The following is a 16,361-nucleotide window of genomic DNA, read 5'->3' as shown; positions in this document are numbered from 1 at the left end:
AGGTGTAATTTCCCATTTTAACAAAAATATATCATAGGTGTAAGCATAGAGATATATAATTTGATAGGCCCAAGAAATAGACTTATAGGTAATTTCATTTCTATTGTACTTTTCTGTGTGTTTTACTGTGTCTAGTTCATTTTTTAAAATTAGGTTTACATAATTAAAAATTGTTTAAAAAATACATAGTGCTAGGAATTTGTAATAGAAATCAGCAATCCCTGCCTTACTCCTTCTCAGCATTTCATTTCTTTTCTGAGGTAACCTCTTTCACATCCTTTAGGTGTTTCCTTTCCCCCTTCATTCATATTACTTCATTCATATGACTTTTCCTCACTTAGTAATTTTAGGCATATTTTATTATTATGATAGATGAGGATTTGATTCTTGCACCTTTACACTACCTTCCTTTCACTCCATCTTCCCCTACTTCATGTCACCTATTTTTGAGATATCAGTTTTCAGAGTTTACATTATGATCACAGTGTAAATATTGTCTCTTGCCAGGCAATGTGGTGAACTATAATTTTGTTTACTTTATTGTGCATATTGTTTTTTTCTTCATAATCCCTCTCTTTTTAAAAAATCTGCTTAGTTTTTATGTACTTATTTCTAATTCTTCCCACACTCTCTCTAATCACCTCCCAGTGCAATTTTATATACAAATAGCAGATAATCCATTCTTATTTCTGTTTCCCAAGGCATTTGTCTTCGTGTACTATTCAGATTTTCCTCTGGGTTTAATATACAGACATTAACATGATACATCTCTTCACAGTTATCCTGGGTGTTCCCTTTGCCTCCTGTCTGTATTTAACCCCCAACTTCCCAGATCCTTCTTCTACTTTATTTATTAATTCCTTGTTTTTCTGGAATATATTCTGTACTAGCATTCTGCAAAAGAGTGTATAAGAAATAAAACTTGGGGAACTTTAACATCTGAAAATGACTTTACTACTTTACTGCAAATTACCTATACACTGGTAATTTGTCTAGGTATAGAATTCTAGATTGAAATTTGTCTTCCTCCAGAAATTCAGATGTTTAGCTTCAAAGTCTTCAAGCCACAATAACAATTGAGCAGCCTAATGTCATTTTTATTCTGCTTTTTCTTTGGAAGTTTTGAAGATATTCTGTTTCTAGCTTCTGAAATTTATGTTATTTCTTGATGTGGGCCTTTTACTTATTAATTATACAGACAGATTATTTTAATCTAGAAGCTTGGGTTTCTTCTTTTCTTTTTTACTTTTTTTTCATTTATTTATAAAGTGGAAATATTGACAAGACCATAGGATAAGAGGGATACAGTTCCACACAGTTCCCACCATAAGAGTTCCACATCCCATGCCCTCCCTTAAAAGCTTTCCTATTCTTTATGCCTCTGGGAATATGGACCCAGGATCATTATGGGGTGCAGAAGGTTGAAGGTCTGGCTTCTATAATTGCTTCTTCTCTGCTGAACATGGGCATTGTCAGGTTGATCCATACTCCAACCTGTCTCTATCTTTCCCTAGTGGGCTAGGGCTCTGGAGAGGTAGGGTTCCAGGACACATTGGTGAGGTTGTCTGCCCAGGGAAGTCAGGGTGGTGTCATGGTAGCATCTGGAACTTGTTGGCTGTGGCTTGGTGGATTCCTAGTCTTCTCTTGTTGCCTTCTCAGGTGATCCTTTTTGCTATTCCTAGTTGAGTCAGCAGAAGCTTGGATTTCTATTGGAAATTGAAGTAACAGTTTCCTTCCCTCCATTTCCTTAATTCTCTTCTTCTAGAACTCCTCTTGGATGAGTATTGAAACTCCTAGATTTATACTATATTCCTAATCTTTCTTGCTTTTTCCTGTCTTTTGATTTTAATTACTCTTTTTTTGTGTGCCATGTGCACTTAACCCGCTGCGCTACCGCCCAACTCCCTGCTACTCTTATTTCTACATTTTATTAACCACATTTCTCAGCTTTTTAATTGAGTATTTTTATTGCCACCAGGGTTATTGCTGGGGCTCAGCGCCTGTACAATGAATCCACTGTTCCCAATGACCTTTTTTTTTATTATTATTTGCTAGAGAGAAACTGAAAAGGGAGTGGAGGAGAAATAGAAAGAGAGACAGCTAAAACACTGTTTCACCACTTGAAGAGCTTCCCTCCTCCAGGTGGGGTCTCAGGACTTAAACCTGGGTCTTTGCACATATTAATGTGTGTGCTCAACTGACCACTACCCAGCTTCTTGAATTTTTTATTCTAGCTATCTTATTTTAATTTTTTTTAGTGTTAATTATTATTCTCTGTCCTTTTTCAAAGGAAATTCGTTTCTTGTCTCATGGGTATAAAATCTTTTTGAGAATCTAAATTACAGATTAATTTTTTCTCCTGTTTTTTACACTGTCTTTTCTGAGTTCTTTTTGAATTTTTTTGTAACACAAACTTTTCTCAAATTTCTATTCATGTATAAAAGTAGAACACTGAAAGAGAAATGGTTGAAAATTTAGAAGAGGGGTGGGACACTTTGACTGATAGATTTTTTTTTAATAATTTATTTCTTTATTGGGGAATTAATGTTTTACATTCAACAGTAAATACAATAGTTTGTACATGCATAACATTCCCCAGATTCCCATTTAACAATACAACCCCCACTATGTCATTTATCATCCTTCATGGACCTGTATTCTCCCCACCCACCCACCTATCACCCCAGAGTCTTTTACTTTGGTGTAATACTCCAATTCCATTTCAGGTTCGACTTGTGTTTTCTTTTCTAATCTTGTTTTTCAACTTTGGCCTGAGAGTGAGATCATCCCATATTCATCCTTCTGTTTCTGACTTATTTCACTCAACATGATTTTTTCAAGGTCCATCCAAGATCGGCTGAAAACGGTGAAGTCACCATTTTTTACAGCTGAGTAGTATTCCATTGTGTATATAGACCACAACTTGCTCAGCCACTCATCTGTTGTTGGACACCTGGGTGGCTTCCAGGTTTTGGCTATTACAAATTGTGCTGCCAAGAACATATGTGTACACAGATCTTTTTGGATGGATGTGTTGGGTTCCTTAGGATATATCCCCAGGAGGGGAATTGCAGGGTCATAGGGTAGGTCCATTTCTAGCCTTCTGAGAGTTCTCCAGACTGTTCTCCACAGAGGTTGGACCAATTGACATTCCCACCAGCAGTGCAGGAGGGTTCCTTTGACCCCACACCCTCTCCAGCATTTGCTGCTGTTACCTTTTCTGATGTTTTAGGAGAATAGAAAAAATGCTACAAATGTTTATCTGGAACCAGAAAAGACCTAGAATTGCCAAAACAATCTTGAGAAAAAAGAACAGAACCGGAGGCATCACACTCCCAGATCTCAAACTGTATTATAGGGCCATTGTCATCAAAACTACTTGGTACTGGAACATGAACAGACACACTGATCAGTGGAATAGAATTGAGAGCCCAGAAATGAGGCCCCACACATATGGACATCTAATCTTTGACAAAGGGGCCCAGACTATTACATGGGGAAAGCAGAGTCTCTTTAACAAATGGTGTTGGAAACAATGGGTTGAAACATGCAGAAGAATGAAACTGAATCACTGTATTTCACCAAATACAAAAGTAAATTCCAAGTGGATCAAGGACTTGGATGTTAGACCAGAAACTATCAGATACTTAGAGGAAAATATTGGCAGAACTTTTTTCCGCATAAATTTTCAAGACATTTTCAATGAAAAGAATCCAATTACAAGGAAGACTAAGGCAAGTATAAACCTATGGGACTACATCAAATTAAAAAGCTTCTTCACAGCAAAAGAAACCACTACCCAAACCAAGAGACCCCTCACAGAATGGGAGAAGATCTTTACATGCCATACATCAGATAAGAGTTTAATAACCAACATATATTGAGCTTGCCAGACTCAACAACAAGACAACAAATAACCCCATCCAAAAATGGGGGGAGGACTTGGACAGAATATTCACCACAGAAGAGATCCAAAAGGCCGAGAAACACATGAAAAAATGCTCCAAGTCTCTGATTGTCAGAGAAATGCAAATCAAGACAACAATGAGATATCACTTCACTCCTGTGAGAATGTCATACATCAGAAAAGGTAACAGCAGCAAATGCTGGGGAGGGTGTGGGGTCAAAGGACTGTTGCAGGGTGATCTGTCAGCAAGTTGCCAAAAGTATCAGTATCAGAAAGTTTTTTCTCTAATATTGTTCAGCTTTCTAGAAGAGTCTCTTGTCTATTGCTTGGGATATACAGTCCTAACTACCAATATTCTGGGAATTAGGCAGAGGAAATAACTAGAAGTTTTGTCATTCAATGAAAAGGGTTTTACTTAATCCTATTTTTACTTCTGCACCCTTTGTTGTGCCTAGTCCCCACAAGCCTCTCTTATTTGATTTTCCCTAGAAAGGTCCTCTTTTCTTCAGGGAATAATCCTCTTTTGAAGAAGTACAAATTGTCTCAGTGGGCAAGTGAGTTGAGATGAGGGTCTATGCATATAGTTGCTGTTTTTAGAGAACACGTCCAGTCTTATTCCTCATCACCTCCTACGTCTAATTCCCGAGATATTTTAGGGCAAATAAGCTTATGTTTTATCAGAATCTAGATGCATCAGTCTCTGTTCTAGTTGAGTTTCTATTTCCTTTACTCTGCTCAATTTTTGCTTCCCCAGACCATTTTTATTATTCAGACATTGTTCTCATGTCTTATCTATTGTCTTCACTCTTGTTCTCATTATTCTATGCATTTATTCCTTTTTGCATTTATTCTGGATTTATAAGGTTTAAGAAAGAGATTAAGACATTGTTTCAATTTACCATGGTTAACCAGAAATCTACTTTTATAATATTAAAGAAATGGACCCAGCTGTGAAAAATGGTGACTTCACCATTTTCAGCTTATCTTGGATGGACCTTGAAAAATTCATGTTAAGTGAAATAAATCAGAAACAGAAGGATGAATATGGGATGATCTCATTCTCAGGCAGAAGTTGAAAAACAAGATCAGATAAAAAAAAAAAAAATCACACACAAGTAGAACCTGAACTGGAATTGGCGTATAGCACCAAAGTAAAAGACTCTGGGGTGGTGATGGGGAGAATACAGGTCCATGAAGGATGACAGAGGACCTAGTGGGGGTTGTATTGGTATATGGGAAACTGGGGAATGTTATGCATGTACAAACTATTGTATTTACTGTTGAATGTAAAACATTAATTCCCCAATAAAGAAATAAAATTAAAAAAAAAAAGAAATGGACCGTTGTCAGGCTAGCTTCGTGGGCAGTAGAGAGAGACGACCAGGGACTCATGGTTGAGTGGTACACAGTTCAGTCTTTATTCATGTGTTATGCAGCACAATCTAATCTATCTCTAATCACAATCCTGTCCTTCTGTATCCTGAGGTGGAAGAGTCATGTCTGAAGAGGATGTATGTAGGATAAGGGGTGGGGAGAAGGAAAAAGTGTGCAAAACAGTGGGGATTAAATCAATGCCCTGGAGGCAGGGTGGTGCTTAGTTAACAGTGGTTATGTAAATAGAATACAGTGTTAAGCAGGGGGGACTAAACCAATGAAACAAGAAAGGGTCTTAGAAGCAGAATTTAATAACTAGAAATTGTGTTGAGGTCTGATATCCATGATGTAGAAAAACAGCAGATGGACACCTCCCTTGATATAAGTGGCATTGAATGTTTGATGCAATCTATATATTTTTTGTCAGCGAACTTGTATTTGGTTGCGGTTTGATTGAAGAAAATGCACTTCTCCAGGCGTTAAAAATGGTCACTTTGGGGGGGTCTGGGTGGTAGCGCAGCGGGTTAAGCGCACATGGTGCAAGGCACAAGGACAGGCATAAGGATCCTGGTTCGAGCCCCCAGCTCCCCACTTGCAGGGGAGTCACTTTACAGGTGGTGAAGCAGGTCTGCAGGTGTCTCTCTCTCCCCCCTCTGTCTTCCCCTCCTCTCTCCATTTCTCTCCTATCCAACAACAATGACAACAATAATAGTAACAACAACACCTTTAAACAACAAGGCCAACAAAGGGGGAAAAATGGCCTCCAGGAGCAGTAGATTCGTAGTGCAGGCACCAAGCCCCAGCAATAACCCTGGAGGCAAAAAAAAAAAAGGTCACTTTGATTGTTTTGCTTTCACTCCTTGTAATATTACTTGTTTATCATTGGTGGGTTCTACTTGTAATATTTTAGTTAATGTATTTATTTTCCTTTTCTTTTGATGGAAGATGAAAGAGTGAAAGAGGGAGAGCAGGAGAGATGCCTACAGCACTGCTCCATCACTTATGAAGCTTTCCCCCTGCACCCGGTAACCAAAGACTTGAACCCTGGTCTTTTCATATGACAATGTGTACACTCGATGGTCTGAGCCACTGTTATTGGATTCTCAGGCAGAGTCGGGACACAGTGAGGCTTGAATAGGAAGCAGTGTTCATTGTGCCAGCAGACCCAGCTGGACTCCTGTCCACAAAAGACTGAGCCCCAACCATGGGCCCTTTGATACAGTTATCAGCTTTCCCATACTAACTCAAAGCAACAAGCTTAACAGGTTCTGTTTTCTTGTGTGTATACAGAGAGTACAGTACAACTTGTTTAGGCTATCAGCAGACTCAGGCAGAAGTAGCAGATTTTAAGGCCACTTTGATTTTTTTTTCTTTTTTTAAATTTTTTTATTTATAAAAAGGAAAATTGACTAAACCATAGGATAAGAGGGGTACAACTTCACACAATTCCCACCACCAGAACTCTGTATCCCATCCCCTCCCCTGATAGCTTTCCTATTCTTTAACCCTCTGGGAGTATGGATCCAAGGTCATTGTGGGATGCAGAAGGTGGAAGGTCTGGCTTCTGTAATTGCTTCCTTGCTGAACATGGGCATTGACAGCTCGATCCATACTCCCAGTCTGCCTCTCTCTTTCCCTAGTGGGGAAGGGCTCTGGGGAGTCAGAGCTCCAGGACACATTGGTGGGGTTGTCTGTCCAGGGAAGTCTGGTCGGCATCATGCTAGCATCTGGAACCTGGAATTTGAAAAGAGAGTTAACATACAAAGCCAAACAAATTGTTGACCAGTCATGAACCTAAAGGCTGCAATAGTGCAGATGAAGAGTTGGGGGGCCTTCCATTTTGTAGCTAGCTAGTAGGCATATTTTAATTATATTCCAAAGGGCCTGTGGCTATACTAGTTTCTTTTTCTTTTTCCCCCTGAGCCTGAAATCTGATATGCAGGTGGATCCTAATTATTGTCTGGGGAGATGATGTCATGGCTGGCAGAAGAACCAGAGAGCTGGATCAGGGAAGAGAGTAGCTCCCAAATATGTGAAAAGGGTATAAATATTGATGACTGTAAGCCCCATGGATTTGATGTGATCTGGGGCCCATATTCAGCTTAGGAGCCTATGTGGTCTCTGCATCCCTGTAGATCTGAGCTCACATTCTGTGATCATAAGTAAGAACGTTCCAAGCTGCCCCAATATCAGGACCCATATTCCTCAGGTGTAGCTTAGAGTATGTTGTCCAGCCTCCCTTCAGAGGATAGAACATTCTTTACCATTGTTGATCTAAGTTGAGGGCAAGGTCCTATGGGGACCCACAGAGGGGTCTATTGTGTTGTTCCTGATAGGGATGACTGATAACAATGGAGAGAGGGATTTATTCGAGGTCTACGCCCATCATGTCTGTTTGAGAATCTCAGGACTCCCTGAATAGGGCCCCAGCTGATGGGTTGGCCTGATAGTGACTAAAGAGTCATCGTTAAAGTATGCCAGTTTATTGCCCTTATTCAGCTTTTTCAGTCCTTGCTTTGATAAGGATAGCTTTGGAGTGAGAGAGAGAACTGTAATAGGAAGTAGGTGGGGAGGGTATCTAAGTCTAAGTAGACACTATTTCATTATGAACTTTTTTCTGACTCACTACAGACTATTGTGTACTTTTGCTCTATATCTAGAATTAGTACAAAACTTAAAGTTTACATTTAAAGCATTATTAGAGTGAGCTACACTGAATAGATTCATAAGAATTCACATTTCAACCTCTGTTGTTTTCTCTGGGCTGGCTTCACGGGTGGGAGACAGACAACCAGGGACTCATGGCTGAGCTGAGAACGCAGTTTAATCTTTATTCACCAGCGGGCAGGCAGTCCAACAACCTAATCACAACACAATGGGCTCCTCCATCTCTCTCCTCCAGCGGCAGTGTCCGGAACCAAGGAAGTACGTAGGATAGGGGGCGGGGAGAAGGAAGAAGCACCAACTAGCATTTCAAGGACTAAACCCAAATCTCCCGGAGACAGGGGGAGCGAGACCAAACCAATGTAACAGAATGACTATGTAAATAGGCCACAACATCAAGCAATGTAACAGAAGGGGGAAGCAGCACTAGAAGCATACCAACAAATCTCTCTGCCTGGGATGTTATCAGGCAACCTTGTCTTTTTTTTTTCTCTTTCCTCCTCCAGGGTTATTGCTGGGCTCTGTGCCTGCACCATGAATCCACCTGTTGTTTTCGCCGGGCTAGCTTCACGGGTGGGTAACAGACGACCAGGGACTCATGGTTGAGCTGTAGGCAGTATCTCTTTATTTATGCAGGACACAGCACAATCTAAGACGAGCTAAGTTAAACTCAAAGTACAGTACTCTAAAACTCACAATGCTGTCTTTATATATACTTCCCAAGTAGGGTGGAAACAGGATGTGACATAGAGAGGGTGGAGAGAAAAGTGACTGGTGAAAATCAGAGTGTGACAAAGAGGGGGCAGATTAGGCGAGAATCCTATCACTGAACCACAAATGCCCTTGAGGGAGGGTGGAACTTGTTAACAGTGGTTATGTAAATAGAATGAAGTGGTTATGTAAATAGAATAGTGTTAAGCAGGGAGGATTTAAACCAAATGAAACAGAAGGGGTCTCATGCATACCAACATCCACCGCTCCTGGAGGCCATTTTTTTTCCCCTTTTGCTGCCCTTGTTGTAGCTTCGAGGTGGTTATTATTATTGCCCTTGTTGACACAATTCGTTGTTGGATAGGACAGAGAGAAATGGAGACAGGAGGGGAAGACAGAGAAGAGGAGAGAAAGATAGACACCTGCAGACCTGCTTCACCGCCTGTGAAGCGACTCCCCTGCAGGTGGGGAGCCGGGGACTCGAACCGGGATCCCTATGCCGGTCCCTGCACTTTGCGCCTCATGCGCTTAACCCACTGCGCCACCACCCGACCCCCGCAACCTTGTCTTTTATGGTACCTGCTGGCCCTATCACAACCATCTCTTCTCACTTTTCCAGCCTTTTTAGGATTTTTTGCTATGTCTATGGTTATTTCCCAATACTATATTTTATTTTGTGTAGCTATTTATTGAGTGTGTTGAGACCAACACACACAGAGAAATGAGTCCTACAACATAACTCAACTGTAGCATTATTTATAATAACAGGCTTGGTAGCAGCCCCAATACCTGTCAATTTTTATTATCTTTATTTATTGAATAGAGACAGCCAGAAATAAAGAGGGAAGGGAATTATAGAGAGGGAAAGAGACAGAGAGAGCCCTGCAGCCCTGCTTCACCACTCACAAAGCTTTCCCCCTGTAGGTGGGGACTGGGGGCTTGAACCTTGCCCATTGTAACATGTGCACTCAATCAGGTGTGGCACCACCAGGCCCCAGAGAAATACTTTTTAAATGATGGCATTTTTATATAGTGTAATGTTCAGTAGCTGTCACAAAAGGATGAAGCATCCTATGTGCTGATATGGAGAGATATCGATGACATATATGTGTTCTAAGGAGAAAAGAAAACGGTGCAGAAGATTGTATGTGGTGTAACCTTTGTGTTAAGAAGAGGAACCGTGGGGGCCAGGTGGTGGCGCACCTGGTCGAGCTCACATGTTACAATGTGCAAGGACCCAGGTTCAATCCCCTGGTCCCCACCTGCAGTGAGGAAGATTCATGAGTGGTGAAGCAGTGTTGCAGGTGTCTCTCTGTCTCCCTGTCACCCTCTTCCCTCTTGATTTCTAGCTGTCTCTATCCAATAGGTAAATAAAGATAATAAATGTATATTAGCTTGCAAAAGCATAAACTCTGGTTGTTACAGGTATGGAAACAAGGTGGATGGAAGGGAAACCTTTTACTGTGTATCTTTTTTTATTATTACTATGTGGCAAGAGTACTTATCATCTTAACAAAAATTTTAAGTTTGAAATCTTTCCTCTTATCAGAATTTCAAGTGTCCATTACAGGAACTACATATCTTTTTTACAGTCTAGTATTCAAAATTTACAGATAGATTGCCTGTTCATTCTTTTCTTATTGTCACCTGGGTTATCATTAGGGCTTCATGCCTACATGACAAATCCACCACTTTTTCCCTTGCTTTTTGATAGAGACAGAGAGACATTGAGAGGGAAGGGAGATAGAGAGAAGCAGAGACCAAGAGATACCTGCAGCCCTGCTTCACCCCTTCCTGAATATGTGTATGCTCAACCAGGTGCGCCACCACCCAGATCCCAATTTTTTTTCTATATGCTATTTTCATTAATTTTATCTTTTAATGGGAGAGAGAGAGAGCTAGAGAGAAGAACACTTTTGAGCACTGGTTTATGGTGGTGCTGGGGATTGAACCTGGGACCTCAAAGTCTCAGGCACAAAAATCTTTTGCATATCCATTATGCTCTCTCCCTGGCTCAATGAAATATTTTTAAAAAGTCTTTTATAATTATATAAATTAAAATCCAAATGTAATATGTTGAGCCAAATATATATATATATATATATTTTAATTTTATTTATTTTCCCTTTTGTTGCCCTTGTTGTTGTTTTATTGTTGTTGTTATTGATGTCGTTGTTGGATAGGACAGAGAGAAATGGAGAGAGGAGGGGAAGACAGAGAGGGGGGAGAAAGACACCTGCAGACCTGCTTCACCGCCTGTGAAGCGACCTCCCCTGCAGGTGGGGAGCCGGGGGCTCACACCGGGATCCTTTCACTGGTCCTTGCGTTTGGCGCCACCTGCGGTTAACCCGCTGTGCTACCGCCGGACTCCCGCCAAATATATATTTTTTAAAAGTGGTACTCAGGAGACTAGGCACTATGTCCTCAGAAGGATTCCTATGCGTGCTGTTTCCTACACAGTTAAAACTGAGCTGCGCCATCCTGGGCTGGCAGAGTATCACACAGTCAGATGTGTTTCTTACTGTGGGTCACCATCACGGAGAAACCTTACCTGCCTTATTCCCTCATCCTTCTTCTTTTATTATTTATTTTTCCTTTTTGTTGCCCTTGTTGTTTTTCATAGTTGTTGTAGTTATTGTTGTTGTTATTGGATAGGACAGAGAAAAATGGAGAGAGGAAGGGAAGACAGAGAAGGAGAGAGAAAAACAGACACCTGCAGACCTACTTCACCATCTGTGAAGCGACTGCCCTGCAGATGGGGAGCTGGAGGCTGGATCCTTAAGCCGGTCCTTGCACTTTGCACCACGTGCGCTTAACCCGCTGCACTACCACCCGACTCCCTCCCTCATCCTTCTATTTAACTGCAATAAGAGTTAAAGCCAGCCCATTACCACACGGGTATGGACTGCTCAGGGCAGAGAGCTGCTCAAGTTGCTGACACCGTGGGCACCAAACACGTGTTTATGTTCATTTCTGACAGGCACGCTCCAGCTATTTGAGCAGGCTCTGGGGAAATACAGTAAGCATCCTAGAGATTTGTCGAGAGCCTCTTCGAAAAATTTTGGCGAGCTTCTTAAAATAGCTCTTCTTCCTTTTAGGTAAATGGAAGAGCTGGAGACCAGTTTCTTTCAGACAGGGAAAGCACACAGAATAGAACAAATGGTGGCAAGATGGCTTCGGCGCTCGCGGGACAGCTCAGCCCGGTAAGGACCCTGGGCTGGTAGAATTGTCATCTGTAAGGGTTTGGTGTCCCCGTGGGAGGAGGGATCTGCCACTCTTGGCAGCAGCTTAGTTAGGATCACTGTCGCCTGCTTGCTTTGTTCTTGCACCATATGGTGGGAGCAACGTAAACAGGTCAGCATTTTGCCGGACTTCTTTCTGTCCCCCTTCCAGCTGATCCTGTGTGCCACCTCCCATGTGCACCCATAGACACACAGATATACTTACGTCAAACTTACACATGTACGGCAATGAACCCATCACATACGGACTCATACAAATTTGTGCTTGGGGACAAACTCTGGGACACACACACATACCTTTCTTACTATTTGACATGAAACTCAGGAAATCTGTTGTTTACACTCCTTCTCTTCTTTTGTTTCCAGCAGCTGTTCTTTCCTTACAGTCCCCATTTCATGCTTTGAAAAAAATGTAATCCAATAGTGATCTGATCTGACTGCTACAAGGAACATTAAAATATGTTCTGTTTTTGAAGCGTTCATTTTCCATCTCAGATTTTCCATCTGGCTCTGTCACCAAGATGAAATAGCACATGTCAGGTGTTTCTGAAACATACATTCTTCTGAAGGAACTGGAAACAGCTGCTCTGCTTCTGAACAATAGACCTCGCTCAGGGCTGCACTGCCGGACAGCGGAGTCCTCTGATCCTTATATACTGCAGGGACAGCAGGCCACTAAAGCTAGGCCCGTTTTGCAGCTGAAACACATGAGGTCGAAAGAGTAAATGATTTTTTTAGAACTGTTCCTGTCTTCTGCTCAAAAACCTGTGATAGATAGCCCTTTAATTTTTTTTTTTTTTTTTTTGCCTACAGGGTTATCGCTGGGGCTCAGTGTCTGCACTACAAACCCACTGCTCCTGGAAGCCTTTTTTTTTTTTTTTTTCCCATTTTGTTGCTGTTGTTATTGCTGTTGGATAGGACAGAGAGAAATCAATAGAGGAGGGGAAGACAGATCTGCTTCACCTGCAGATCTGCTTCACTGCCTGTGAAGCGACTCCCCTACAGGTGGAGAGCTGGGGGCTCCAACTGGGATCCTTGCTTGGGTCCTTGTGCTTTGTGCCATGTGCACTTAACCTGCTGCCCTATGCCTGGCCCCCGTCCCTGATATTTTTAAAGACTTTATTTATTTATTGGATAGAGACAGCCAGAAATTGAGAGGGTCGGTAGGGAGAGATAAAGAAGAAGAGAGACACCTGCAACCCTGCTTCACCATTCACAAAGCTTCCCCCTGCAGGTAGGAACTGAGGGCTTGTGCCTGGGTCCCTGTACATTGTAACATGTGCACTCAACCAGGTGCGTCACCACCCAGCCCCCTTATTTATTTATTTATTTATTTATTTATTTATTTATTAGATAGAGAGATAAATTGAGAGGGATGGGGAGATAGGGAGGGAGAGAGAGACAGAAAGACACCTGCAGCCCTGCTCCACCATCCATAAAGCTTTCCCCTGCAGGTGGGGATGAAGGGCTTGAACCCAAGTCCTTGCACACTGTAGTGTGTGCATTTAAGCAGGTGCACCACCACCACCTGGCCCCAGTCCCCTGATTATTACAGGATGAGCTTAAATGTTTTTGGTTTGGCATTCACTGTCAAACCACGACCCTTGACAGCTGTTGGTCTCACTGCTCTGCTTCCTTCACATCATACTCCAGCTCAAATGAACAACTCACTATTCTCCTCATGCAAGTACTTCCTCTTCACCTTCTACTCCTGAGCACAGTCTGAGCTCCTGTGCCAGCTGTGTCCTCCCAGCTCCTAAATCACCCATGGTTGAAGGTCTGATGGAATTGTTGGAGCTCCCATAAAGTGTTCCCCAGCCCAGAGTAGAAAGAATTTCATGGGTCCCCTTAGTATTTGATTTATGTCTTGCAGTGCTCCTCCTGGTGTATCCGACTCTTTGAGCATGTCCTCCTTCTGTCTCCTAATCCATAAACACTGTGAGGTCTGGAAAAGCATCTGCCTCATTTCTGTAACCCAGAGATGGCTGGATTCCTAGTGCTCAAGTCATGCTTCATAAATGAATGGGAGGGAGTCGGGCTGTAGCACAGCGGGCTAAGCGCAGGTGGCGCAAAGCACAAGGACCGGCATAAGGATCCCGGTTCGAACCCCGGCTCCCCACCTGCAGGGGAGTCGCTTCACAGGCGGTGAAGCAGGTCTGCAGGTGTCTATCTTTCTCTCCTCCTCTCTGTCTTCCCCCCCCTCTCCATTTCTCTCTGTCCTATCCAACAACAACAACAATAATAACTACAACAATAAAACAACAAGGGAACAAAAGGGAATAAATAAATAAAATAAATATAAAAAAATTTTTTTTAAAAATCAAGTCAGCAAAATAACTTCCTTGGGGGTTTGGTGATGGTGCACATATTACCATGTGAAGGACCTAGGAATAAGCTTCCATTCCTCCCTGCAGGGGGATATAGTAATTCAAAAAAAAATAAAAGACATAAATGAATGGGAAAACTGCCAAATACATTGTTCCCTGAAATAACTTTGCAAAACCAGGTCTTGTGTGATGCTGTCCATATCTATTTGGAAACTGATAGATTCCTCTCTTTCCCACCCATCCACCCCCTTGGTGACGAATTTCAGCACTTTGAAGTCTCTGTGAAGTCCTATAGAATAGAAGCTAACTAAATATTTCACTCTTGAACTCTCTGATATCTCGCTTCTCTGACAGAATGTAAATAAAAGTGACATTGACTCCAGGAATTGTTTTTCTTTTTTTCTTGTCACTGGGGCTTCACCTCTCCAGCTAACTTCTTCAGCTAGAGAGAGAGAGATAGAAGGGGTTAGACGATGGTACATCTGGATGAGTGCATAGTTTACAAGTCTCTCTCTCTCTCTCTAATTCCCCCTCCCCTCACAATTTCTCTGTCATATATGTGTGTATATGTGTCCTCATTTATTTACACTTCTCTGATCAGTGCCTTTGAACATCTTTATGTCTCTGTTGTTGCTGAGTTTAGTGAACTTTTTCTGTATTCTAGCTAGTATCCCTTTGTCTGATAGATAGCAGCATGTCTGTCAGATATGTGACATGACTTCTTCTGTTCAGTAGGGTGTCTTTCTGTTTTCGTGACGGTTCCTTTGTACGGAAGCTTTTTGGTTTAATGTGGTCCCATTGGTTTATTTTTGCTTTTTTTTTTTTTTCCTTGCTGTTAGGTTTGACTCTTCAAAGATGCTTCTGCCATATTCAAAGATTCTCATTGTGGGGTTGGGTAGTGACGCTCAGGTTAAGCACACATATCACTATGCACAAGGAGTCAGCTTTGAGCCTCCTCTCCCCACCTGCATGGAGGACACTTCATGAGCGGTGAAGCAGCTCTACAGGTGTCTCTCTGTCTCTCTCCCTCTCTATCATTCTCTGCCCCTCTCAAGTTCTCTCTGTCCTATCAAATAAAATGAAAAGAAATGTGGCACAAAGTGCAAGGACCGGCGTGAGGATCCTGGTTCGAGTCCCTGGCTCCCCAGCTGCAGGGTAGTCGCTTCACAGGCGGTGAAGCAGGTCTGCAGGTGTCTCTCTTTCTCTCCCCCTCTCTATCTCCCCCTTTCCCCTCCTCTCTCCATTTCTCTCTGTCCTATCCAACAATGAACGACATCAACAACAACAATAATAGCCACAACAAGGCTACAACAACAAGGCCAACAAAAGGGGGGAAAAATGGCCTCCAGGAACAGTGGATTCATGGTGCAGGCACTGAACCCCAGCAATAACCCTGGAGGAAAAAAAATGAAAAGAAAGAGAAAGAGAGAGAAAAATGGCTGCTGAGAACGATGAATTTGTTGTCCCAGCACTAAGCCCCACTGCTATCCCTGGAGGCAAAAATATATATTTTTTTTCATTGCCATTTTTCAGAATAGGAAATGCAGTGGCATATAATTATAAATAAGGCTTTCGACAGGCTAACAGAATAGCAACAGTTCAGAGCTGGGTCAGTGAAAACCCTCAGGCTTAAGACAAACATTTACACAAGCGAAAACTAACAGACAGGGAGTCGGGCGGTAGCACAGTGGGTTAAGCGCACATGGCGCAAAGCACAAGGACCGGCGTAAGGATCCCGGTTCGAGACCCTGGCTTCCCACCTGCAGGGGTGTCACGTCACAAGTGGTGAAGCAGGTCTGCAGGTGTCTATCTTTCTCCCCCTGTCTGTCTTCCCCTCCTCTCTCCATTTCTCTCTCTGTCCTATCCAACAACAACGACATCAATAACAACAACAACAACAATCACTACAATAATAAAATAACAAGGGCAACAAAAAGAAATAAATATTAAAAAAAAAAAAACTAATGGTCAGTTTCTAGTCATTCTGAATGTCAGGAGATAAGGCTTCTACACCTGGCAGTTGAACAGGACAAGAATCTACCCCTGACACCAAGGTGGCTAGCACACACTCCTTCCCCCTGCTTTCCCACAGAACCCAATTTCAGATGAAACATATATAACCAATGTACTTCTGGC

At 42.2% G+C, this 16,361-nt stretch overlaps 1 protein-coding gene across 8 annotated transcripts in view; it reads left to right on the top strand.

Annotated features, from left to right (window-relative positions):
- The window catches only part of FRMPD1 (FERM and PDZ domain containing 1), a 207,480-nt gene that overhangs the window by 139,705 nt on the left and 51,414 nt on the right, over positions 1-16,361 (top strand). For 6 of the 8 annotated variants that reach the window (XM_060199146.1, XM_060199147.1, XM_060199149.1 and 3 more), the window contains exon 2: positions 11,755-11,859. The exons of the other annotated variants lie outside the window; for them this stretch is intronic. In XM_060199146.1, the coding sequence (XP_060055129.1) occupies positions 11,759-11,859 (101 nt within the window). In that variant the 5' untranslated portion in view covers positions 11,755-11,758. The remainder of the gene's footprint in view (positions 1-11,754; positions 11,860-16,361) is intronic. 8 annotated transcript variants of the gene reach the window in all.

This window comes from Erinaceus europaeus, chromosome 10 (genome assembly GCF_950295315.1).
Source record: "Erinaceus europaeus chromosome 10, mEriEur2.1, whole genome shotgun sequence".
Classification (NCBI taxonomy): Eukaryota; Metazoa; Chordata; class Mammalia; order Eulipotyphla; family Erinaceidae; genus Erinaceus; species Erinaceus europaeus.
This window is presented reverse-complemented; position numbering and strand designations above follow the sequence as displayed.